Source organism: Salvelinus alpinus, chromosome 12, assembly GCF_045679555.1.
Source record: "Salvelinus alpinus chromosome 12, SLU_Salpinus.1, whole genome shotgun sequence".
Classification (NCBI taxonomy): domain Eukaryota; kingdom Metazoa; phylum Chordata; class Actinopteri; order Salmoniformes; family Salmonidae; genus Salvelinus; species Salvelinus alpinus.
The window spans coordinates 22,878,719-22,905,607 of record NC_092097.1 but is presented as its reverse complement, the minus strand read 5'-3'; the positions used below and the strand labels follow the sequence as shown (position 1 = coordinate 22,905,607).

The 26,889-nt window shown below is 40.5% G+C and overlaps 1 protein-coding gene across 6 annotated transcripts in view; it reads left to right on the top strand.

The window, feature by feature from the left end:
• LOC139535716 (rho guanine nucleotide exchange factor 10-like protein) overlaps positions 1–26,889 on the top strand; it is a 155,762-nt gene that overhangs the window by 118,960 nt on the left and 9,913 nt on the right. For 5 of the 6 annotated variants that reach the window (XM_071335429.1, XM_071335427.1, XM_071335428.1 and 2 more), the window contains 3 exons: positions 1,417–1,574; positions 4,548–4,690; positions 15,068–15,239. In XM_071335429.1, the coding sequence (XP_071191530.1) occupies positions 1,417–1,574; positions 4,548–4,690; positions 15,068–15,239 (473 nt within the window). The remainder of the gene's footprint in view (positions 1–1,416; positions 1,575–4,547; positions 4,691–15,067; positions 15,240–26,889) is intronic. The other variant, XM_071335431.1, reaches the window with a different exon arrangement.

The following is a 26,889-nucleotide window of genomic DNA, read 5'->3' as shown; positions in this document are numbered from 1 at the left end:
ACACAGCTCTTAGAGAAATGGTCAAATACTGTAGTGTGAGTTACACAGCAATATTCTTGTATTTACTGTTGTTGGCATCACCACTATCATCCTACTCTGAAGTCAATTTGTTTTCACAGAGAGTCATAATCTGTATTCAATTTATGTAAGGCTGCTCTCAAACTAGTAGTAGTAGATCGGACCAAGAAATCAGAGTTGATTTCATACACATTGAATCCTGGTGCACAACCATTTCTTATTTTCCTGTCTACTGTCTGTATTTTCAGATTTCTACTGCATGTGGTGATTGCATTACTTTCTCAGAACGAGAAAACAGTCTTCTTGCATTTGAGATGCAAGATATTGCCAGTTACTGTAGTTATTTTCTCTGCAAATGTTTCTGTTATTCATTTGGGCACCAGAATAAAATGAAATGTGTGTCATTTATCTCTTTATGTTAACTCATTCCCTCAACTCATTCACTCTTGTATATTTGTCCTGAGATGAGAGAAAATACCAATGATGTGTATAAACCCTGGATGACTGACATGGGGGCGCTGTACTGAAGCCACTCCACAGCTGGTACTCCTCTATTGTAAAAAAAAAAAAAAAAGCTATAGAAATGCATTTATTAAATGTTTACATTCGTTTTTGGCAAGTATATTCTGTTACAGACACCTTAATTCATTATGCGAACTGAACATAAACATGTTAAATAAATAGTACTAATGTCCCCACTTCACAAAGAAATACAAAATACCTGTAATTTTGTTCTTGAAACATTATATTGAAATTGTAGAATTATATTAATTCCTATGGAGGACTGCTCCTTCTGGGGAGTACCCATAGAGTACCACAATATGAGTCATAATACCTAGAGAGATTTACGTACATGGTTATCAAAAAGTAATTCCAGGGTAGGTCTACACGAAACACAGCCCTTATATTAAGTGTTTCTAAAATTCCCTATGGGAAAGATCTATGGTGGAAAAACAATTGGAATCCTTTCCCTGTTTGACCGCTAGATTTTATTTGGTATTATGACACCTCAATATGGCAGCTGGTGGCGTCAAAGCCTCTAATTGGCCAATACATAGCATCAGCAATCCAGGGTTTATATATACATGTACATCATTGGAAAAGACAGAGTGTAATAGCAGCACAATTTCAGCATTTATTTTAGCGGGACACAATAGAATGACTGTCAACTCCGAAGTTAGTTAACGTTCTCTTTCAAGACAAAAAAAGTAATTGTAAAGATGAAAAAAAAGTGCAGCACAGTCACTGAAGTTCAGATGGAATCGAGAAAGAGCGAGAGGCTGCACACACAATACTGAAGCTACAAAGTGCCCAGTTACATCAAATGACACATTAACGAGGTACTCTGTCTTCATAAATTATGTTCATTTACGCTGTTCCTGCTCCTTTTCCTTTCAGCATCCTGGTGTATGGCAGTGTAAACACTGAGGCCCAGTGCCTGTTGAACCTGCGGAACCCTCATAGCTGCCCTGTCCTGTGCCTCAAACACTGCACCAACTTCCTGTTTGCTGGGCTCAGGGATGGAACCATGATGGTCTATGGAAGAAGTAATGGAGGTAAGAAGGTCTCTCCCTGGACTCACGAGTGGCGCAGTGGTCTAAGACACTGCATCGCAGTGCTAGTTGTGCCACTAGACATTCTGGGTTCAAGTCCAGGCTCTGTCGCAGCCGGCTGCGCCCGGGAGACCCATGGGACGGCGCACAATTGGCCCAGCATCGTCCGGGTTAGGGGAGGGTTTGGCCTGCAGGGATGTCCTTGTCCCATCGCAGACTAGCGATTCCTGTGGCAGGCCGGGCGCAGTGCATGCTGACATGGTTGCCAGGTGTACTGTGTTTCCACTGACATATTGGTTCGGCTGGCTTCCGGGTTAAGTGGGCATTGTGTCAAGAAGCAGTGCGGCTTGGTTGGGTTGTGTTTCGGAGGACGCACGGCTCTCGAACTTCGCCTCTCCCGAGTCCGTACGGGAGTTGCAGCGATGAGACAAGACTGTAACTACCAATTGGGGAGAAAAACGGAGTAACAAATAGAATAATAAAAAAAAGGTATCTCCCTGTATGTCAGGAAGATAGTCCTCAGATTTAAATCCAAAATGGCAGAATTGTTGAAGCATTCTCTCATAGCAATTTCTTTAATGTCAGTAGTCATAGATGGACACTCAGAAATACATGTTTCAAGCCATCACCATTATAGCAATGAAAGCAATTGCAGTACAATTAAAGCAGGAGAATGGAATACATTTATAAATATGTCACGCCACTAATACTCTTACAAATATTAGCTAGTAATTGATATTAATTCAGATAATCATTGCATTCACTCAACAATGTGTAAGGATTGTATTATATTGTATGGAATGTGACATTAAAATGGATAGGTTATTTTGTTATTAGACATTATTAACAGGGCTTGTATCTGTAACAAAATGGCTTTTGATTTAGTAATCCAATGAAATTAGTAGTGCAATTATGAGTCTTACTGTTTCCTTGTTTCAATTTGTACATCTGTCGATTTGTACATGCTAATGTATGTCTCAATCTGCTGCAGTGAATGCTTCAGTGAGTGTGTAAGAAACATATTTTCTGTCATGCATTCAGTCTGCTTGCGGAGACATGTAATGCGTGATAGGATTTTCAGGGGATTCCATCAAGTGGATACATTTGTGAAAAGCAACTTAATTTCAGACTAGCAACCTTGGAAAATATTGCCATAAAATACCTATTTTAATGCCCATTGTTGGTGATATTCCCTGCCAGTGTAAAGAATTGACACCTGAAGTCACCATACAGTGGTAGGCGTGGTTGTGCTTTGGTCAGTCAGGCATATCATACAGTAGGGCCAGGAGGCTTAGTTAGCACAATCTCAACATTCACTCTCCCAGTCACCTCAGCCTGCGGGAGCACAATGGCTTTATCACCGTGCGGTGTGGTGTGGTGCATCTGTCCTGGCTGTGTCAGTGTGGCTGCCTGCATCTCCCCAGCACTCTACTCTGCTCTCACCTCCAGCCATGCAGAAAGGATGATTAATTACGCCAGTGTGCTGCGTGTAGATTAAATATGACTATTCATGTTATGTAAAATTAATAAATAAAAAAGAGGGAGAAGACAGGTGAAAAGCTCTGGAGTGGAGCGTGGATGGTGTCAGGCAATGTTTGTGCATTTTGCACAGCTGTTAAAGATTGATGCCCCTGGATGGTACACTACTGCCTGGAAACCATGTCTGCAGGAGTAGGAAAATATCAAGTCCTCACATGGGACTTCTATCAAAAGGCATATGAACAGCCTTCCCAGCACATTGTTGCTTAGCTGAAAATCCCAATGTAATTTTTCCTTTTGTGGTGCGTGTGGTAGAGGAGTGCCAAGGGGACTTTTAAAAGACTGAATTTGAAAAGGTGGAAGAATGACATTTAGAACACGACAAGCAATTAACCTGGGCAAGTCAGAAGTCATTGTGAAGCTATTCTGGTTTGAAAGGCAAGATATAAACAACTAAAAATGATAATTAAATGGCTGTGTGCACTTTCTTCTTAAATGTTGCTTCATTAACGCACTGCAAATGAAAAGCTTATGTAATGCGCTTTATAACACGTTGCCACAGAAGCAGGTATGGGTGCCCGTGATTACAACTCAAAGGAAAAAGGTCTGCTTCATTTTCACACTGATGTGCAAAAAAAAGAAAGTTGCGATAAAGAAGTTGGAAAGCTGATTAAATTGTATGGCAGATATTAGCATATGGTATTAAGAATTAATTATTGTTTAGCGCACGAGTCTCAAAACATATTCCAGAGACACTGCTTTCATAAAATTGTGATTCAAGCTGGTGTGTACATGCGTGAGTACGCGTGTACAGTATGTGTGTATGTCTATTTGTGTGTATGTGCGCGCATGTGCATGCTTAGTTGCGCGTGCCCGTGTGTGTTTGTGAAACAGTAAGTATAAGTATTTGTATGTGTTTTCAGTTTGGAATATTTGTCTAGCAAACACCAGGGCAAGTTGCTTCAGTATAAGTAGAGGAAATATAGTTTAATTGCCTTGCTCAAGGCAACAGCTGCTGAATCACTACATTTCATAGTCAAACAGAAAGTGTTGCATGTATTTAAAACATAATCATTAAATGGTGATAACAAGTCATGATTTTGTCAGCTGTTTTAGCAGAGCTTTGATTTGTCCATTGTAAAGTAGGAGTAATGGGGCGTCAGGTACCCTAGGGGTTAGAGAGTCGAGCCAGCAGCCGAAGGGTTGCCAGTTCTAATCTGTTGGGAAGTGAGCTGGCAACCGGAGGATTGCTGGTATCAAATTCTAGATGCTTTTGCCTGCCGTTGTGCCCTTGAGAAAGGCACTTTACCCCCCACAACAACTGCTCCACGGGCACCCTTCTACAACCTGTATGTATGTGGATCTTTCGGTGGGGTTGGGATAAAAAAGCGGAAGTAACATTTCGGTTGGAACTGTGTACAACTGACAAATAAAGTGATCTTAAATCTTTAGTTTAAAGTGTTCTACTCCTGAGTGTTGGTTGTGTTGTGTTCTCAGGTGAGCTGTGGGAGCCAGACTCCTGCAGGACTGTTATTGTGGGCCCAGAGCCGGTGCGGACTCTTCTGGAACTGGAGGACTCTATGTGGGCCAGCTGTGCCAACTCTGTGACCGTCATCAAGGGCTCCAGCCTTGCCACCCAGGTACAATAGGAGATGCACCAAGTGTTTTATAGTTTGCACAACAGCACACAAACACATACCTCCTGAAATGCCCCTGAAAAGCATCTTCACTTCCGCCTGGCATACTTTTCACAACTGCCTTAGAGCAGAGGCTCACGCACAGAATAGTCTCAACAAGCCTGTCTTTTACTTCAACTCAACACACTTGCTATTGGAATTGTAAACTATATTCGAACTCAAAACTCCTTAAGTTATACATTATTACTTACCCTGAGTACAGAATGAGCTTTGAGGCAGCAGTGGCTCTCTGTGCTTGTACACTTTCCTGCCTGTCCAGTCCTCTGGAGATCAGAGCTTAGCCAGCTGAGTGACCACGCAAAGGAGACAAGGTTCTGTCTGGCTGGCTCCAGCATATCCCTCCTCCGCGTTGAACAGGCGTGTGTGCTCAGGTCGTCGCTGGTCGCTCCTTTCATAACTTTGTCTTCCTTACTAATGCACACCCTAGAGGGCTGACTTCACTGGGGCTGTGATGCGGAACTGGGATCAGGGAAGCAGCGCTTGCCCCTGTGGCTAAGCAATAACTTCGTGATGGGGGCAGGCCAGGGTCGTGATCATTCAGACTCACCCCTCTCTACTACTTTAGTGGTCTAGCCCATTTACCTAAGTTAGAACAGCCTTACTGTCAGCTCTGCTCTATCTTGAATTGATGATCCTTGATAGAGCCGGCAGTTAACACAAAAGGCTACACTGTGCTCCCTGCAAAGCTCCTGTGTAAATGGGCAGCACCACACTGGTGTGACATCGCAGTGTGCCGAGCAAACAGAATAAAGCCCCTCAGACAGTCCTGTGGATATGCATCCATCTCTCCTCCTTCTCCTCCTCTCCACCCTTATTGGGTTTGAAGCGACCTGTGTGTGTGTGTGTTCTGCATTGTGACAGAGCTGTGGGAATGGTCCATCTGCCCACAAAAAGAAGGGTTCTAAATCAGGCCTGTCGTCAAAGCCTAACCAGGCAAGACAGCATCGACACATGGGCCTTTGATCAATATTGACAGGCATGGCATGTCTACCTCCCTCTCCTCCCAACTCTATAAGATAGGAATATGCTTACTCCGCCTCCTTCCTCCTGTCCTAAGCATGCCCACTTTCATCCTTCTCCCTCTCCATGCCCAATCCCCTCCATCCTTCCTTCACCTCCATGGCTGTGTGATTGTGGCTGTGGATTTGCTCCTCTCCTAAGAACAGACACATTGTCAAATCAAATCAAATGTTATGTCACATGCGCCGAATACAACATGTCAAATCAAATCAAAACAAATGTTATTGGTCACATACTGTACACATGGTTAGCAGATGTTAATGCAAGTGTAGCGAAATGCTTGTGCTTCCAGTTCCAACAGTGCAGTAATATCTAGCAAGTTATCTAATAATTCCCCAACAACTACCTAATACACACAAATCTAAATGGATGGAATAAGAATATGTATATATAAATACATGGATGAGCGATGGCCGAGCGGCATAGGCAAGATGCAATAGATGGTATAAGATACAGTATATACAGTGGCTTGCGAAAGTATTCACCCCCTTGGCATTTTTCCTATTTTCTTGCCATACAACCTGGAATTAAAATGTTGTTTGGGGGGTTTGTATCATTTGATTTACACAACATGTCTACCACTTTGAAGATGCAAAATATTTTTTATTGTGAAACAAACAAGAAGTAAGTGCATAACTATTCACCCGCCTAAAGTCAATACTTTGTAGAACCACCTTTTGCAGCAATTACAGCTGCAAGTCTCTTGGGGTATGTCTCTATAAGCTTGGCACATCTAGCCACTGGGATTTTTGCCCATTCTTCAAGGCAAAACTGTTCCAGCTCCTTCAAGTTGGATGGGTTCCGCTGGTGTACAGCAATCTTTAAGTCATAAATGTTTCCCCTTAAACCACCTGAGTGTTGCTTTAGCAGTATGCTTAGGGTCATTATCCTGCTGGAAGGTGAACCTCCATCCCAGTCTCAAATCTCTGGAAGACTGAAACAGGTTTCCCTGAAGACATTCCCTGTATTTAGCGCCATCCATCATTCCTTCAATTCTGACCAGTTTCCCAGTCCCTGCCGATGAAAAACATCCCCACAGCATGATGCTGCCACCACCATGCTTCACTGTGGGGATAGTGTTCTCTGGGTGATGAGAGGTGTTGGGTTTGCGCCAGACATAGCATTTTCCTTGATGGCCAAAAAGCTACATTTTTGTCACATCTGACCAGAGTACCTTCTTCCATATGTTTGGGGAGTCTCCCACATGCCTCTTGGCGAACAACAAACTTGTTTGCTTATTTTTTACTTTAGAAATTGCTTTTTTCTGGCCACTCTTCCATAAAGCCCAGCTCAGTGGAGTGTACGGCTTAAAGTGGTCCTATGGACAGATACTCCAATCTCCGCTGTGGAGTTTTGCAGCTCCTTCACGGTTATCTTTGGTCTCTTTGTTGCCTCTCTGATTAATGCCCTCCTTGCCTGGTCTGAGAGTTTTGGTTTGCGGCCCTCTCTTGGCAGGTTTATTGTGGTGCCATATTCTTTCCATTTTTTAATAATCGATTTCATGGTGCTCCGTGGGATGTTCAAAGTTTATACCCTGAACTGTTGCTCTCCACAACTTTGTTCCGGACCTGTTTGGAGAGCTCCTTGGTCTTCATGGTGCCCCTTGCTTAGTGGTGTTGCAGACTCTAGGGCTTTTCCAACAGGTGTATATATACTGAGATCATGTGACAGATCATGTGACACTTAGATTGCGCACAGGTGGACGTTATTTAACAATTTTTGACTTCTGAAGGTAATTGGCTTCTCCAGATCGTATTTAAGGGCTTCATAGCAAAGAGGGTGAAAACATATGCACGCACCACTTTTCCGTTTATCATTTTTTTAATTTTTTGAAACAAGTAATTTTTTGAATTTCACTTCACCAATTTGGACTATTTTGTGTATGTCCATTTCATGAAATCCAAATAAAAAATACATTTAAATTACAGGTTGTAATGCAACAAAATAGAAAAAAACGCCAAGGGGGATGAATTCTTTTGCAAGGCACTGTACATATGAGATGAGTAATGTAAGATATGTAAACATTATTAAAGTGGTATTGTTTAAAGGGACTAGTGAGTCTCTATGTAGGCAGCAGCTTCTCTGAGTTAGTGATTGCTGTTTAGTAGTCTGATGGCCTTGAGATAGAAGCTGTTTATCAATCTCGTTTGTGAGGGTTTTAGGTGACAAGCCACCTTTCTTCAGCCTCCTGAGGTTGAAGAGGCGCTATTGTGCCTTTTTCACCATACTGTCCTTGTGGGTGGACCATTTCAGTGATGTGAACGCTGTGTGAACGCTGTGGGTGGAGACCTTACCGTGAAATGCTTACTTTCAAGCCCTTAAATAACTAACAATGCAGTTTAAGAAATAGAGTTAAGAAAATATTTACTATATTTATTTATATTTAATAAACTAAAGTAAAACAATGTAATAAAACAGAGTATATATTTTTAACAATAACGAGGCTATATACAGGGGGTACTGGTACCGAGTCAATGGGCGGGGTTACCGGTTAGCCGAGGTAATTTGTAAAGTGACTATGCATAGATAATAAGGAGCAACGAGTAGCAACAGTGTAAAAACAAAGGGGAGGGGTCAATGTAAATAGTCCGGGTGGCCATTTAATTAATTGTTCAGCAGTCTTATGGCTATGTGCCTTTTGAGCCTTTTGGTCCTAAACTTGGTATCGCTTGCCGTGCGGTAACAGAGAGAACAGTCTATGACTTGGGTGACTGGAGCCTTTGATGATTTTTTGGGCCTTTCTCTGACACAGCCTAATGTATAGGTCCTGGATGTCAGGAAGCTTGGCCCCAGTGATGTACTGGGCCGTACGCACTACCCTCTGTAGCACCTTGCTGTCAAAGGCCGAGCAGTTGCCATGGCAGGCGGTGATGCAACCAGTCAGGATGCTCTCCATGGTGCAGCTGTAGAACTTTTTGAGGTTCTGGGGACCCATGCCAAATCTTTTCAGTCTCCTTAGGGGGAAAGGGTTTTGTCGTGCCCTCTTCACTACTGTCTTGGTATGTTTGGACCATGATAGTTTGTTGGTGATGTGGACACCAAGGAACTTGAAACTCTCGACCCGCTTTTTCCTGTAGTCCACGATCAGCTCCTTTGTCTTGCTCATATTGAGGGAGAGGTTGTTGTCCTGGCACCACACTGCCAGGGCTCTGACCTCCTCCCTATAGGCCATCTCATCGTTGTCCATGATCAGGCCTACCACTGTTGTGTTGTCAGCAAACTTAATGATGGTGTTGTAGTCATGCTTGGCCATGCAGTCATCTGTGAACAGGGAGTACAGGAGGGGACTAAGCACGTGGCACATATGTTGTTGCCTACCATTACCACCAGGGGGCGGTCTGTCAGAAAGTCCAGGATCCAGTTGCCGAGGGAGGTGTTTAGTCCCAGGGTCCTTAGCTTAGTGATGCACTTTGTGGGCACTATGGTGTTGAACTCTGAGCTGTAGTCAATGAACAGCATTCTCACATAGGTGTTCCTTTTGTCCAGGTGAGAAAGGGCGGTGTGGAGTGCGATTGAGATTGCATCATCTGTGGATCTGTTGGGGCGGTGTGCGAATTGGAGTGAGTCTCGGGTGTCGGGAGGATGCTATTGATGTGAGCCATGACCAGCCTTTCAAAGCACTTCATGGCTCCCGACGTGAGTGCCACGGGGCGGTAATCATTTAGGCAGGTACAGCATTCTCACATAGGTGTTCCTTTTTTCCAGGTGGGAAAGGAGAGTGTGGAGTGCGATTGAGATTGCGCTCAGTGTAATGCAGGGCTAATGAGCTGTTCAGGCGGTGGGACTTTAGTGATACTTTAGTGCTGGGGCTTTAGCCAGCAGTGCTTCTCTCTTCTGCTGATGAAGGACTTGGGTGGTGCTGCTGTTTGTGTGACAGCAGTGATGGGTGGTAGGGGCATATTACCTCTGTCACGCTTTGCTACCACTCTCGTGGTTGTAAGCAATGCAGAACTCAGCTCCCTAATACCACGGTGTCAATTGGGTGAGCAGTTGTTGCCTTCACTTTATTTGATAGTGAGGAAAGAGTGCTCCACTACATGTTCAGCATCACCATCCATTTTAGAAGAGACCTTAGTGCCAAATATATGCTCTGATAGGCTGATGGGCTCTCCAGGCAGTATCCAATGTTGTCAAGGCTGGCAGTCATGCAGCCCTGTAAACAAATATCACTTCCACTAACCTCTTCAATTAAATTACCCTACCAGTCAATTAATTATTACTGTGGCTATGGCATTGGGCTCCCGAGTGGCGCAGCGGTCTAAGGCACTGCATCTCAGTGCTTGAGGCGTCACTACAGACACCCTGGTTTGAATCCAGGCTGTATCACAACCTGCCATGATTGGGAGTCCCATAGGGTGGCACACAATTGGCCCAGCATTGTCCGGGTTTGGCCGGTGTAGACTGTTATTGTAAATAAGAATTTGTTCTTAACTGACTTGCCTAGTTAAATAAAGGTTAAATAAAAAAAAAAAATTGTGTTTGGCCTCACCAATGTACAGGGACAGATCAAATTTAAAGCAGCCAGATAATGACATATCCAGTGAAACATATGCTAGACAAGGTGTCATGATGACAGGGTGTCAGTTAATGATCAGTCTGTTAATTAAGAATTAGTCTGTTTATGCCAAAATCACTGATTAAACCCCCCTCATAATTTCTCACGGTTCACTGACATTGTTAATGTTCTTTACATTTTATACACGTTTGAACTTGGTCTGTTATTAGATCTTAAATTATTTGAAATAAGACTTCTTGAATTGAATTCTCTATCAGAAAAAAAACATTTGGTAACACTTTATTTGTATAGTCCATCTGTAGAATTTTTTTTGTTTAAATGTAGATGCTCTACAGATGATCAGTTATGGTTCAACTAACAATCTACTAACCCTTGCCCTAACCCTAACTTTAACCCTGGTCCTAACCCTAAACTTAACCCTAACCCTTTTATTTTATTTTTCTAAACCTAATCCAAACATATTTTCTTTGTGGTTGCACTTGAAAATGGGAGAGATGCAGTATCCTCTCCTCCCAAACAGAGCAGAGCATGCACCTACTGCTGTGGAGTCAATTAAAAGAGAAAACACATCAAAGGGTTCTCTTCTCTCCCCACTCTCAAACAAAGGAGGTCCCTCTGGCAAGAGCACACAAACAGGTTGAAATCCCTGTCCGCTGGTGCCTCGCGCTCTCTCTTTCTCTTTCTCTCTCACACTTACTCTCACTCTCACTGTCTCGCTCTCTTTCTGACTAATCTCTTAGCCCCTCACTCATAAACCAAGAGGACCTGTGAGATGATGCCAGAGCCAGCCCCTGTCATGGTGCAGACCTCGGGGCTAGCATGCCTAGCCATGATAAGGCTCGTTGCTCTTCCTCAGCGACTCATTCATTTAAAAAATGTTTTTATTTAACTAGGCAAGTCAGTTAAGAACAAATTCTTATTTACAATGACAGCCTACCCCAGACGACGCTGGGCCAATTGTGCACCGCCCTATAGGACTCCCAATCACAGCTGGATGTGATAGAGCCTGGATTCAAACCAGGGACTGTAGTGACGCCTCTTGCACTGAGATGCAGTGCCTTAGACCGCTGCACCACTTGGGAGCCCGAGTTTTTGCCTGAAAAGCCTTCTCTTTTCCTGTGGTCTTGAGAAGTTGGAGGGTGGGAGGATGTTGTATACTGACACAGTAGAAAAGATGCCCCAGTCTGTGAATCATTGGTGCAGTTAATTACAAACTCAAGAGAGACACACTATGGCCTTCTGAGAAAGCAGGGTTGGTAATCTCCAGTCATCTGACCTACTTGGGTTTTGTGGAAAGATTTAAAGAGGGCTACATTCAGATGTTCTATTGGTCTTTTCTAATCAAGTACTTCAAACAATGTGTAGGCAGGTTGCTTAGGATTCAAACCTTCTCAAACAGCCTAATTCATACTCTTAAAGGAGGTGCTCCCACAATAATGTGGTTTGTACCGTATGCAAGGTAAATTATTGGATTCTTCACACACCACACCAAGACTTTATCCCATTCCACTACCATTTCAAGCTTATATTTATTAAATGAAAGCATGCTTTGCTTTTATACTTACAAGACCATCAGGCTTGATTGAGTGAGCTGTTTTGTCTAGTAGTAATGTGGTGCCTCCCTGTATTTCCTTTAATCTTTATTTTAGCAATATAAATCAAATCACATTTTATTTGTCACTTGCTTTGTAAACAACAATTGTGACTGACAGTGAAATGCTATTTGGTTAAAACCTCTTGAAGCTAGGGGGCAGTATTTTTATGTTTGGAAAAATAACGTTCCCAAAGTAAACGGCCTATTTCTCAGGCCCAGATGCATATAATTGACAGATTAGGATAGAAAACACTCTAAAGTTTCCAGAACTGTCAAAATATTGTCTGTGAGTAACAGAACTGATTTTGCAGGCGAAAACCTGAGGAAATCCAACCAGGAAGTGCCTCTTATTTTGAAGAATCCCTGTTCCATTGCCTGCCTTTCCTCCATTTAAAGGGATATCTACCAGATTCCTTTTCCATTGGCTTCCACAGGGTGTGAACAGTCTTTAGACATAGTTTCAAGATTTTATTCTGAAAAATGAGCGAGATTTATCAAATCGTGTCAGTGGACTACCAGATGTCTTTCGATTAGTTCATGCGCGCGAAAGTGGTAGCTCGACATTTTCTTTCTCTCTTGTATTGAATAGTTTACCGTCCGGTTGAAATATTATCGATTATTTATGTTAAAAACAACCTGAGGATTGATTATAAAAATGTTTGACATGTTTCTACAAACTTTACGGATACTATTTAGAATTTTCGTCTGCCCTTCATGACCTGCACGAGCCTGTGGTTTACTGAACATAACGCGCCAACCAAATGGAGGTTTTTGGATATAAAATAATCTTTATCGAACAAAAGTAACATTTATTGTGTAGCTGGGAGTCTCATGAGTGCAAACATCCGAAGATCATCAAAGGTAAGCGATTAATTGTATTGCTTTTCTGACTTTCGTGACCAATCTACATTGCTGCTAGCTGTTTGTAATGTTTTGTCTAGTGATCGATAAACTCACACCAACGCTTGGATTGCTTTCGCTGTAAAGCATATTTTCAAAATCTGACACGACAGGTGGATTAACAACAAGCTAAGCTGTGTTTTGGTATATTGCACTTGTGATTTCATGAAATTAAATTTTTTTTGTAATTTCTTTTAATTTGGCGCTCTGCAATTCAGCGGATGTTTACGAAAATGATCCCGCTAAAGGGATCTGTGCGCCAAGAGGTTTTTAACTACTTAGCAGTCTTATGGCATTGGGGTAGAAGCTGTTCAGGGTCTTGTTGGTTCAAGTCTTGATGCATCAGTACCACTTACTGTGCGGTAGCAGCGAAAACAATCTATGACTTGGGTCTTTGACAATTTTTAGGGCCTTTCTGACATTGCCTGGTATAGAGGTCCTGGTTACAATACGTCATTGAGAAAATGTTTTATTTTCATAATAACATCATTTTTTTGGTCAGTAGGTGCCCAACATAACAAAAGGTGGTGGTGTGTTACTCAGATATATAAATCCTGTCTGCATTTCTGATTTCTGTAACCGTTAGCGTATCTGTGTAATATTGACATAAACTCAGAATATGCAAACATGGTCCTGTTTAATCAATTGCTGTGATGATCAAAGGACAGTTCATTACCTCAGTCAAGTGAATATGTAGCTTAAAGTTATGTTTGTATCTGTATTTATTTTTGCAATAAAGATTGTGATGCTACAATTTCCAATAGGCTTATATCTAAAAAATACATACAGCCTAAGGATGGGGGGCTAATATATACACACACATAATTTTAATAGCAGGACACTGTAAAATCCATTATCCCTCTGAAGAGTATGAATTAGTGATGTGTGAAAAATTCAATAATTTACCTTGTATGCGGTACAAATCACATTATTGTGGGAGCACCTCCTTTAAGAGTATGAATTAGGCTGTTTGAGAAGGTTTGAATCCTATGAAACCTGCCTAAACATTGTTTGAAGTATAATAGACCAACATAGCTACTGTAGGTCAAAGCTGTGTGGTGGAAAACCTTGGTAGAGCAAGGGTGGAGTAGGCATTGTGGTGCTCATGTGAATTTCCTTTCTTTTTCAGCCTAATTATCACTTAAAGGTGCAATATGCAGAAATCGCTCTGCCATTTCCTGGTTGATAAAATTCTAATAGTTCGCCTAATTTCAGTTTATGTGACAAAATAAGCAAGCGCAGAGAATCATTGTACCATCTAAACCACTGTGAAATATTTGTTAATTAACCAAAAATATAGTATTTTCAGCTGTTTGAAGCTGGTGCACAGAACCGAAAGTAAAAGACGTAAAAACACAACTTAAGAACGGGAAGCATAGAAATAGGGCACATTGAACAGATCTACCGCTTGTTAGACTTGCTTTTAATGAGAATGACAGATCTATAACTAACAATTCTATGTGAATTTGGTCAGGTTGCACAAAAAGTTACATATTTCAGATTTAAAACATAGTTTTTTGTTTTTAATCTGCATGGTTTTTACACCGGAAGGTGATTATGCCACATTATTATCCAACACTATTAAATACAACTCCTGGAGAGGGGTTCTTATATGTCATTGAGCCACAGTCCTTTTTTAGTGTGCACATTTGTGTGTGTGCTTCTGTGTGGGTGAGTTTTTATGTGCATGCATACGTTTAATAAAGTCATATCTATGATATTATAACTTCATTATGGATAAGGTGTCTACATACAGGTCCATAAAATTGTGATGTGCAGAGCAATGGTAAATAAGCAATTACAGACAGTAACGTCACACTTAATATGGTAATTTGTTTTGATAGCCAGAATGCAATATACCGGTATTATAAATGTCCAGATTTCTCTAGGATAATTTTTTTCTCCAGATTGTGAGCATGTACCTCAGCAGTTCCTCACATAACCCTTATATCTGATAGCAGAGAAAGCTAACCAAGATAACATCACGTGATTTGACAAAACAAATATGTTCTATTGCATTTAGACCAGGATCTCTACATGTAAAATGAATTGTATTCATAAAAAACTCAGATCTACAGTATATCTAATTTAAAATACCAATGTAAACCGGGTCTAACGGTGGCCATACTGTTTGGTCATTGATTTGTATATACATGTTCTGTGTGTAAGCATTTGCTTGCCAGCTCTAGGCCTATTTTAAGTCCCATCTCTACTATGGTTTCCATGGTGATATTATTCACTGCTTCCATAGTGATGTTATTGACAGCTTCCCCCCTTCCCTCTCTTCCAGAGGTTTGAGGTGCACCCAGACCCCATGGTGACCGTGGCCCATATGGTGCGGGCTGGGGGAGGAGTTTGGATGGCCTTTAGTGAGGGCTCTTCTATTCGCCTGTTCCACACTGAGACACTGGAGCATCTGCAGGAAATCAACATCTCCACGCGAGTATCTTTGCACAACCCAGGTACAGTACAGAACGCCCACCCTCAGGTTGGCATAGGGATTCATCTTGACCTTCTAATTCCAGGGGCCAACGTTTTCCTGCTGTTTTTACAGTAGAGCCCAATGTCACCCTCTCTAACACTCCTGCCCTTAAGCCCTCTGATTTAATGCATCTCTATAATTTTGACGGCCAATTCTTGGTTGTTTTTGAAGTATTTTAGAAAACACTTAAGTCAAGTGTTGTATGAAACAACGTCAACTCCACAAGTCTTTGCTATTTTTCTATCACATTCAAATCTGTCTTCAAGCACATGCAAATGCATGAGCCTGACCTGTTGTATTAGTGGGGTTAGGAGGAAAACATATGGCATACATTAGTCCGTTTTTGGGGCCCTCATTGTACAAGAGCAATGAGAGGGCACCAATTAAGTCACACCGACGATGCGCTCCTCACTGGACAGGTATTCTGGTCTTGTCTTGCTGGAGCTAGCTGCTCCTTGGGTCCTGTGCTCCAGGGATTGACCTGAATAAGTAGCCTCCAGAACCCGTGAAGCCCTAATGAAGCTGTAGGGTAAGAGGCTGGAATTAATAAAAGGAGTAGAGTCATGAAGGCGCTGTTAAAATGCTGACAGGCAAAGTTTTTCATTGCATGAGTTGCCATGGAAACGCTTGTTTTTCCTTTAGCGCCCCTGCAACGCTGGTATTGTGCCAGTTTTCCCCCCTTCTTTCTATTGGCGTCTCTCCATTTTCTTCTCTCCTCTCTCACTTTCTCTCTTCTTACCTTATCTTTCTCCCTTTCATTTTGTACTGCCACATCTCTTTTCTTCTCACCCATATTTGCTGTCTTCATCTCACCCTCATTTTACCTTTCACTGCAACCCCTTTAGGATGATGTATACATTCTCCTCACTCTCCGCCTCCTACCTTCATGATACATTAAATATACTGTATATCAGCCAACCCAGGTATTTCCATGGGAAAGTCAGGACAAACCCACAGCAGACACAGAAAAGAGTATGTCTGAGGGTAGTCATTCCACACATTGTCATTTTGATTCAATCTCAACCCAAGGTCCTATGGCCCAGGGAGTCATTACATCCTGATTAACCTGGTGCCTCAACTCTCACACTGTTTCTGAGGGTTATTTTGAGCTGATTCAGTGTAGCCTGTGCTCCCTTTCCGCTAATGCTGTCTGAATGTATTCAAATGTGCCTCCTTCCCCCATGCATCTCAGCCCAGACAGAGTTTGATATTCTCCAGGTCAAAAGGACTGAGGATCAGAGTCGGACAAACTAAAATTAGAAAAAGGCAGTGCACCAAATCAAGCTTCAGCAGCCAGACAAAGATAATTACCGTCAACAGTTCCACTATTGTAGCCCTTTCTCATGAAATGGATGGAGAAGAAAATAATAATAAAAAAAGTCATGTTTCAGAAAGCCCAAGCTTTTCTTTCTCAGATCGAAGTTTATTTTTGTTAGACACTTGTAGAAGACGTTCCTATCGGTCAAGATGTCTAGACTTTAGATAGTTTGGTGATCCTGAGGTCATTTCTTCCCTACTCCAGCACTTCCTGATGAAATATGCAGCATGTATGAGAATGAGAGAGGGTGGCAGGTTGGCCTCAGGGAAAGTTGGGAGACAGGGTGCAAGGGGGGTTAGGGGGGCTAGGATGGGGGGTGGCTAGAGGGGTCCTCAGGGCCTGAGAGAGAAAATGCTCCAGTTTCTCTTCTGCTGTGCTCATGGGTAAAGGAGCACCTGGTTCTTCTGGATACACTGAGTGCACATGTAACATGGAATATTGATTGAGTTATTACAGATCAATGCTCTTCCATTTCCACTGGCCTCTCTATTAATAGATCATTCATTCATGAATGATCTTTTCCCAAAATCCTCACCCTTTAACCTTTTACACTTGTGGGAATTGGCCTATATGGATGTGGCTGAATTGAAATGTTTCTTACAGAAGAAACATGGAAAGCATAAGCATAACCATGGTAGCAATTGAAAGGGAACAGCTTGGAGATAATGGGAAAATTATTAGACCAAAGTTGAGGACACAACAGTTCACCTGACACAACACTGAATACAAACATTACACTGATTATATTATGTGCATTTTACATTTACTTCCTTTTTTGCCGCATTTGTTGATACCGAAATCTGAAAATACTCTTGTTACATTCATTAACATGATAATAAGTATATTCCTGGTAAATGTGGGGTAGGTGCAACATAAGACAACAAAAATGACAAGGGTTTGAGTGAGAGGACTGACTGGTGTCTCCAAGTGACCACACACCTCTCCAAGGTGTGCACAGTTTCTAAGGGCATTTCCATCTAAAATGACCCATGAGTACCAACATGTGAAGTTCATAGGAGCATGTCAAATTGGATGTCAAATGAAAGCTAAGAGTCTATATTTTTGGGAAGGCATAGATAGATGTTTCAATCATTTTCCATCTTAATTAGGCATACGTAAAGGTTTTGATTTCTGGATAAACAGATGGAAAAGGGGTGTTAGAAAACATCTACCAGAAAAAGTATTAAAAGGTATCAGAAATACATCAAAACACAATAATATTGAAGTAAAGACCCCTGACAACTAATATCAACAGTTATATTTTGTTTTAGAGAAATTGTTTACATTGCCTTGTGCCTTGTAATTCTGTTACCAAAATCCCACATACTGTATCTTCAAGATATTTAAACATTTATCTCCCTCATGAGGAGGGAGGATAATGAAAGTTCACAGAAGTAACAAGTAATCGTCGACCACCAATTAGTTATAGTGATTTACTAATATCAATTTTGTTTATGAATTAGTAAGTGATTAAAACTCGTAATTCCGTTACCAAAAAAATCAGTAATGGAATTGTTGCAACTGAATTGGCTACAATGGGAAATCATAATAGTCACCTGCTACTGTCCTGCCTCCCACTGTCATACTGTTATGTTCAGCTGGTTACTGTTTTCTTCCTCTTTCTGTTATCTGGTGGTCAAACCAAGAGTGTTAGAGCAGTCTGAGTCTGGACAACCTCTCCCTCTCTCTCACTCTGCCTCTCGTTCTCACTCTCCAGTTAATGTCACCTCTCCCAGCTCTTACTAACACCCACCCATTACCACCCCTCTCTTTCCATTTACCATAACCAGCATCCTCACCCACTGAGCATCGACCGACACCAGACGTCCATGGATGTTCAAATTTGGTCAGTCCACCCAGTCCACAAACGAACCGGGATGGACCAAATCTGAACCTATCATAGACATACAGTATGTTTCACAAGTTTGGATAGCACAGTACTGTACAGTGAGTAGAGCACAGTCAAGTACAATACAGTACAGTGAGTAGATCACAGTAGAGTACAGTCCAATACAATAGAGTAGTACAGTACAATACAGTACCGTAAAGTATAGTACAGTAGAATATAATATACTGAACTCTACTGTACTATACTGCAGTGTACTCAACTGCACTCTACTGTACTGAACTCTACTGTACTCTACCCTACTCTGCCATTCTGTGCTGTATTGTACTGCACTGTACTTTACAGTGCTCTGCTGTGCTGAGCTGAGCTGTGATGTCAAAACTTATGAAACATGAGGAAAATGACATTCATATCCATAATTATGCATTTACGTGTAGTACAGATCAGGGATCCATGATGCAATTCCGTTACCAGGTGTAAATCCATTTCACTTACTCAACAACCAAAATAAATGTTTTCTAACTCAAGGTGCCATGTCATAGCTGACACCCCATTCTTTCTGCAGACGTCTTTGAATCTTATTTTGGAGCAAATATTTTACAGAGTTTTGAAAATGTGGTCGCATAAAAACCTGAGGGAGATTTTACTGTAATTCCGTTACTAAAGTTTGCATCGGCACAGTTCCTCCACTAAATTATTTTTTGCACATTTTGCTGTGGAAATTGTTGAAGTAGTCCTTGTGCATAGAGTTGTATGGTTTGTTAAACTTTGAAATCAACATTTTACAGTGAAAAAAAACTGAGTCAAAGCGTAAATCCATTATCAAGGAATTGCCCCTATGCAATTTTAATGCACCTTTATGATTAAAGAAGAGTCTTCAACTACAGTATCAGGCACTTCTTCAAGCTCTCCTAGTTGTGCTGTTGAGGAACTAGAGCAAGCACACTTGTAGTTGTTTTGTTTGGAACATAACTCTGCATTCCCGCCATCACACCATTACTGTTGTTGTTTACACAATCCAAAGTTTTTCTATTTTCAATCGCAATCTGGGTAAGGTGGGTATGATTTGTAAGCTTGTTCTATTGCCATCATGACTAGCTATGTTATAATATTCGATCTTACAGTGTTAGGCTTTCACAAGGCAATTCAGAGAAACAGACCATAATTTTGGTGCGCATAGAAAGGAGTCATGAGTGCATTGAGATACTTCAAAATAAACAAACATAGGCTCATTCTGTAGAGAACAATTTGTCACGCCCTGGCCATAGAGAGGCTTTTATTCTCTATTTTGGTTAGGCCAGGGTGTGACTAGGGTGGGCATTCTGGTTTCTTTATTTCTATGTTTTGTATTTCTATGTTTTGGCCGGGTATGGTTCTCAATCAGGGACAGCTGTCTATCGTTGTCTCTGATTGGGAATCATACTTAGGCAGCCTTTTTCCCTTTGGTGTTTGTGGGTAGTTATCTTTGTTAGTGGCACTAATGCCCTGTTAAGCTTCACGGTCGTGTCTTTGTTTTCTTGTTTTGTTGGTGACATTTACATAAATAAAAGAAAATGTACACTCACAACGCTGCACCTTGGTCTCCTTCCGACGACGGCCGTGACAGGTATGATGCCATGTCATCTTGTAACTGTACATCAAACATAGTGATCGTAAACTTTGACACTATATGACGTGAGTTTTATGATTTGGAAATGTAAAGTGCACATTAGGACTCACCGGTGTTTGGCTTGCTTGTATAACATCAAAGCAGTATTTATAATAATCCTCAACGTCGCATCTTTCAAAATACATTGAGTCATTTAAATTTACGGAATTTTATTCACTGAGATAAAACATTTATAAAAGTTGCTTAATTACCGGGAGGGATGGAGGAAACTTCTTGTTGCAAGCGATGCTCAAATTCAGAACAGCTGTCAGTCAAAACCCATACAGCGATGTGAAGCACAGAGCCAAAGCTCTGACATCATGTATAGCATGTTACTGTACAGCCACCATGTTTCAATTTCGGTGCTAATTAGTGACCAAATCTGCCACTTCAAATCGTATACGGGTACGAGTGCAAAGGGTTAATGTGCTGCTCCTCACCAAGGGGTTTCTGTCCGATGCCATAAACAACTGGGAAGGTTCTAAAGCCGAGAAGAAAAACCTGTCCCTTCTGCTAATGGGTTTAATAGTTGTTTTCTTTGGGTAAAAAAATATGGACAGTACCAGTCAAAAGTTTGGACACACCTACTCATTCAAGGGTTTTTCTTTATTTTTAATATTTTCTACATTGTAGAATAATAGTGAAGACATCAAAACTATGAAATAACACATATGGATTCTATATGTGTTATTTCATAGTTTTGATGTCTTCACTATTATTCTACAATGTAGGACATTTTAAAAATAAAGAAAAACCCTTGAATGAGTAGCTGTATCCAAACTTTTGACTGGTACTGTACTTCAAAAGGTCCTCATTTGAAATATCACAGCAAAATATTTATCTTTAGAAACATATTTTTAACACAAAAAAACACTCCTTAGATCAGCCCACTGAAGACCTCTGCATTACTGTGGAAACCGGAGGTGGAGGATCGCTTAACCTCTCTAGGGTATGTGGGACGGTAGCGTCTCACCTCGTCAACAGCCAGTGAAACTGCAGGGCGCCAAATTCAAAACAACAGAAATCCCATAATTAAAATTCCTCAAACATACATGTATTTTACACCATTTTAAAGATACACTTGTTGTAAATCCAGCCACAGTGTCCGATTTCAAAAAGGCTTTACGGCGAAAGCAAACCAAACGATTATTTTAGGTGAGTGCCTATTCACAGAATAACACAGTCATTTTTCCAGCCAAAGAGAGGATTCAGAAAAAGCAGAAATATAGATCAAATTAATCACTAACCTTTGATGATCTTCATCAGATGACACTCATAGGACTTCATGTTACACAATACATGTATGTTTTGTTCGGTAAAGTTTATATACAAAAATCTGAGTTTACATTGGCGCGTTACGTTCAGTAGTTCAAAAACATCCGGTGATTTTGCAGAGAGCCACATCTATTTACAGAAATACTCAAAATAAATGTTGATGAAAATACAAGTGTTATGCATGGAATTTTAGATGCACTTCTCCTTAACTTCTTTGGGGTAGGGGGCAGTATTTTCACGTCCGGATGAAAAGTATGCCCAGAATAAACGGCCTGCTACAAAGCCGTAAGATAGAATAGGTATATTATTAGTAGATTTGGATAGAAAACACTCTGAAGTTTCTAAAACTGCTTGAATGATGTCTGTGAGTATAACAGAACTCATACGGCAGGCAAAAACCTGAGAAAAAATCCAACCAGGAAGTGAGAAATCTGAGGTCGGTTGATTTTCAACTCAGCTCCTATTGAAGATACAGTGGGATATTGGTAATGTTGCACTTCCTAAGGCTTCCACTAGATCTCAACAGTCGTTAGAACCTTGTCTGATGCCTCTACTGTGAAGTGGGGCCGAAGGAGAGAGGAATGAGTCAGGTCTACCATGACCTGACCATGCGCGTTCACGTGAGAGCGAGCTCTGTTCCATCGCACTTCTGAAGCCTACGGAATACTCTGGTTGGAACATTATTGAAGAATTATGTTAATAAGAATATCCTAAAGATTGATTCAATACTTTGTTTGTCATGTTTATACGGACTGTAATATAACTTTTTGAACTTTTCGTCCGCGCGCGGTCAAGTCTAGCGGAAAGTACGGACGAAAAGTAAAAAAAGTTATATTATATTATAGAAAGCCTTAAGAAGTGCAAAGTGAGCTTTTATGGCTGACTGGCAGGCTGTTTACTCTGGGCACGCTTTTCATCCGAACGTGAAAATACTGCCTCCTACCCCAAAGAAGTTAACCTTTTGCAGCAGTGGGCTAAATCAGGGTCACATAATGTTTCTTGAGAGTCTTAAACAAATATATATTTTTTAAAGTATGCACCTCAAACACATGGTTATGGGCATAAAAAAATGAAGGCACATGTACCATGTCAGATATATAGTTGAAATGTATTCAATTTTGAGTTTGCATCCCAACTTTATATACACAGAAGATTGAAATATACCAAAACCGTTTGACATAGAAACATCGGATTTTAGGTGGCTTTTTTAAATAATGATTATTAATTAGGAAATTATGAAAAATTTGAATAACATTCCACCCATGAGGCCACTAGGAAATTTGACTGCAGGTAAGGGCTACAACCTCCCTAAACTCCAGTCTGTCATTTTCCTCCTTCATTGCTGTTCTTAGAAGATGTTCTCACTTAACTTTACAGTTCATGTTAACCCTGCAGTGGGTGTTCATGACAACCACTGCCCTTCTGATGCAGCACTCTGTGACACACACTAGAAATAGACAAAATCTCTATGTAAGCAGTTGGCTGACATTTTGAAGATTGAGTTCTTCACTATGCCTTCTAACTCTCCTGTGACCCTCTGAGATCGCTTCCTCTCTGCAGACGCTTAACATGCACCTCAGCGATCCTGCATCCGTTCCCTACTTGCACAACCCTGCTGTTTCTTCCAAACTTGAGCTGTGTTCGTGCGTGGTGAAATGAATCAATTAAGGTGCTCTCTAACCACTCATGCGAATCACACATCATAATCTGAGTGTGACACAGAACAACCATGTAAATGCAGCTCTACATGTAAATGAGCATTCTTTCAGTAGCGATCACATGGCTGTTATTGTAATTCAATTAGGTGATTGCCGTAGATATTAAGTGGAGCTCTAGATATCAGTACCAGGAGAGCCAATGACTGAGGGACCAGAAAAACATAAACCTCATGTATTGTCTCCTGTTTTGTTTGTAATTTCACAATTATGGCATCTTCGTTTATAGTGATAACTAGGGTTGCAAAGCTACCGGTAAGTGATCCCGGTAACATTGGTAATTTACAGGTAATCTATAGCAATTTATGGTTATTTTTACTTGAATAACTTGAAAAATATATATTAATATATAGTATACACTACCGTTCAAGGTTTGGGGTCACTTATAAATGTCCTTGTTTTTGAAAGAAAAACACATTTCTTTGTCAATAGGGGTGCGCTGTTTTCACTTTGGAAAAAATCGTGCCCAAATTAAACTGCCTCGTACTCTATTCTAGATCGTACAATATGCATATTATTATTACTATTGGATAGAAAACACTCTCAAGTTTCTAAAACTGTTTGAATTATATCTGTGAGTAAAACAGAACTCATTTTGCAGCAAACTTCCAGACAGGAAGTGAAAAATCTGAAAACGAGGCTCTGTTTCAGGGCCTGCCTATTCAATTGCCTAATATTTATCGATATGCATGCACTTCATACGCCTTCCACTAGATGTCAACAGGCAGTGGAAGGTGGAATGGGGTGTCTAGCTTGATCTGAGGTCGAACAAGAGCTCTTGGAATGACGTGTCCAGAATTTCCTTTGTCTACCAAGGCGCGGGAAGCACCTCCATATTGTCTTATGATAAGCGTTCGGTATACACGGCTAATATCTCCGGCTCTGATTTTATTTGATACATGTGATAATAACATCGTAAAGCAGGTTTTTTCAACCGAGTTCTATCAGTTTATTCAACGTTTATTTGGACTTTTGGAGTTTTCCGTTCTTTGCGTCGAGAAAAACTGGGAACGTCATCAACATTGGCTAGCATTGTGGCACGAATTCGACAGGAGAAAAGGACATTCTAAAACCAAACAACGATTTATTCTCGACCTAGGACTCCTTGTACAAGATTCTGATGGAAGCTCAACAAAAGAAAGAACAATTTATGATGTTATTTCGTATTTCTGTGGAAAATGTTGAGTCCTATTCTCTGCCGTTTTGGCGGGCGCTGTCTCGCAATAACGCAAGCTGTTTGTTATGGTAAAGTTATTTTTTTTTAAATCTAACACGGCGGTTGCATTAAGAACCAGTGTATCTTTCATTTGCCATACAACAAGTATTTTTATGTAAAGTTTATGATGAGTTCTTTGGTCAGATTAGGTGAGTGTCCAAAATAGCTCCGGACATTCTGGTGAATCGATGCTACATATTCACAATGTATAACCACGGTTTGCAGCTCTAAATATGCACATTTTCGAACAAAACATAAGTGTATTGTATAACCTGATGTTATAAGACTGTCATCTGATAAAGTTGGTCAAGGTTAGTGATTAATTTTATATCTTTTGCTGGTTTTTGCGAATGCTATCTATGCGGTGAATAAATGCGGTTGTGTGTTTGGCTATTGTGGTAAGCTAATATAATGCTATATTGTGTTTTCGCTGTAAAACACTTAAAAAAATCGGAAATATTGGCTGGATTCACAAGATGTTTATCTTTCATTTGCTGTACACCATGTATTTTTCATAAATGTTTTATGATGACTATTTAGGTATTTCAGGTTGCTCTCTGTAATTATTTTGGCTGCTTTGGTGATATTTTTGATGGTAGCTGCAATGTAAAACTATGATTTATACCTCAAATATGCAAATGTTTTAACAAAACATAAATTTATTGTATAACATGTTATAAGACTGTCATCTGATGAAGTTGTTTCTTGGTTAGTGACTAATTATATCTCTATTTGGTCGGTTTTGTGATAGCTACCTATGCGGTAGAAACATGGTGAAAATATGCGGTTGAGTCTTTGGCTATTGTGGTTAGCTAATAGAAATACATATTGTGTTTTCGCTGTAAAACATTTTAAAAGTTGGAAATGATGGCTGGATTCACAAGATGTTTATCTTTCATTTGCTGTATTGGACTTGTGATTTCATGATATTTATATGCTATTATTTACTTGTGGTGCTATGCTAGGCTATGCTAGTCAGCTTTTACTGATGAGGATGCTCCCGGATCCGGGATGGGTGTTAAGTAAAGGTTAAAATAACATCAAATTGATCAGAAATACAGTGTAGACATGGTTAATTGTGTAAATGACTACTGTAGCTGGAAACGCCTGATTTTTAATGGAATATCTACATAGGCGTCATTAAATAGTACCCGCAAAACACCAGTCCCCACGTCAACATTGAAGAGGCTCGAGTTCCTCTGTCCAGTGTCTGTGTTTTTTTCCCCATCTTAATCTTTTCTTTTTATTGGCCAGTCTGAGATATGGCTTTTTCTTTGCGACTCTGCCTAGAAAGCCAGCATCCCGGAGTCGCCTCTTCACTGTTGAAGTTGAGACTGCTGTTTTGCGGATACTATTTAATGAAGCTGCCAGTTGAGGACTTGAGGCATCTGTTTTTCAAACTAGACACTCTAATGTACTTGTCCTCTTGCTCAGTTGTGCACCGGGGCCTCCCACCCCTCTTTCTATTCTGGTTAGAGACAGTTTGCGCTGTTCTGTGAAGGGAGTAGTACACAGCGTTGAACAAGATCTTCCGTTTCTTGGCAATTTCTCGCATGGAATAGCCTTCATTTCTCAGAACAAGAATAGACTGACGCGTTTCACAAGAAAGGTCTTTGTTTCTGGCCATTTTGATCCTTTAATCAAACCCACAAAATGCTGATGATCCAGATACTCAACTAGTCTAAAGATGGCCAGTTTTATTGCTTCTTTAATCAGGACAACAGTTTTCAGCTGTGCTAACAGAATTGCAAAAGTTTTTTTTAATGATCAATTAGCCGTTTCAAATGATAAACTTGGATTAGGTAACACAACGTGCCATTGGAACACAGGAGTGATGGTTGCTGATAATGGGCCTCTGTATGCCGATGTAGATATCCCATAAATAATCAGCCGTTTCCAGCTTCAATAGTCATTTACAACATTAACAATGTCTACACTGTATTTCTGATGAATTTGGTGTTATTTTAATGGACAAAAAATTTGCTTTTCTTTCAAAAACAAGGACATTTCTAAGTGACCCCAAACTTTTCAAAGGTAGTGTATATCTGTTATATCTGTGTCCAAATTGTCCATGAGTTTCTAGTGGATAGACCATATCGATCAAGAAAATAGACAAATTAATTTAATCTAATCAAGAATGGCATTATTTTCAATTAACTCTGCAACTTTTCTAATTCTTGTATTTTTTTACAACCAGTTTGGCTTCAAAGCATTTACAACAAAGACATGTTGACATAGTTAAAAATATATAGGTGTGTAAAAAGAATATAAAGGATATTTCATGCTGAACCCCTCCTATTAAATACTAGTGGAATTCACAAAGTTGATGGTTTATAGCTTTGTCTTTTTCGATTTTAAAGTCATCTAATGTTTAAAAAAAATGATACTGTATATTTCACATGTGATCACAGAGGTCACACAGAGGGCCAGAGATAAATGTGACTGACCGGTTCGATTCGGTCTTTTGTAGCAACATTTTAAAGTGTTTTTTACATTGGATAAAAGTAAAGACTCAGCTCTAGAACATGATATATCATACACTACAGTTGGGGAACAATGGGAAAGTTTCTGCTTTGAAATTTGATAAACTTGTGGCCCCACTTTTTTTTGGT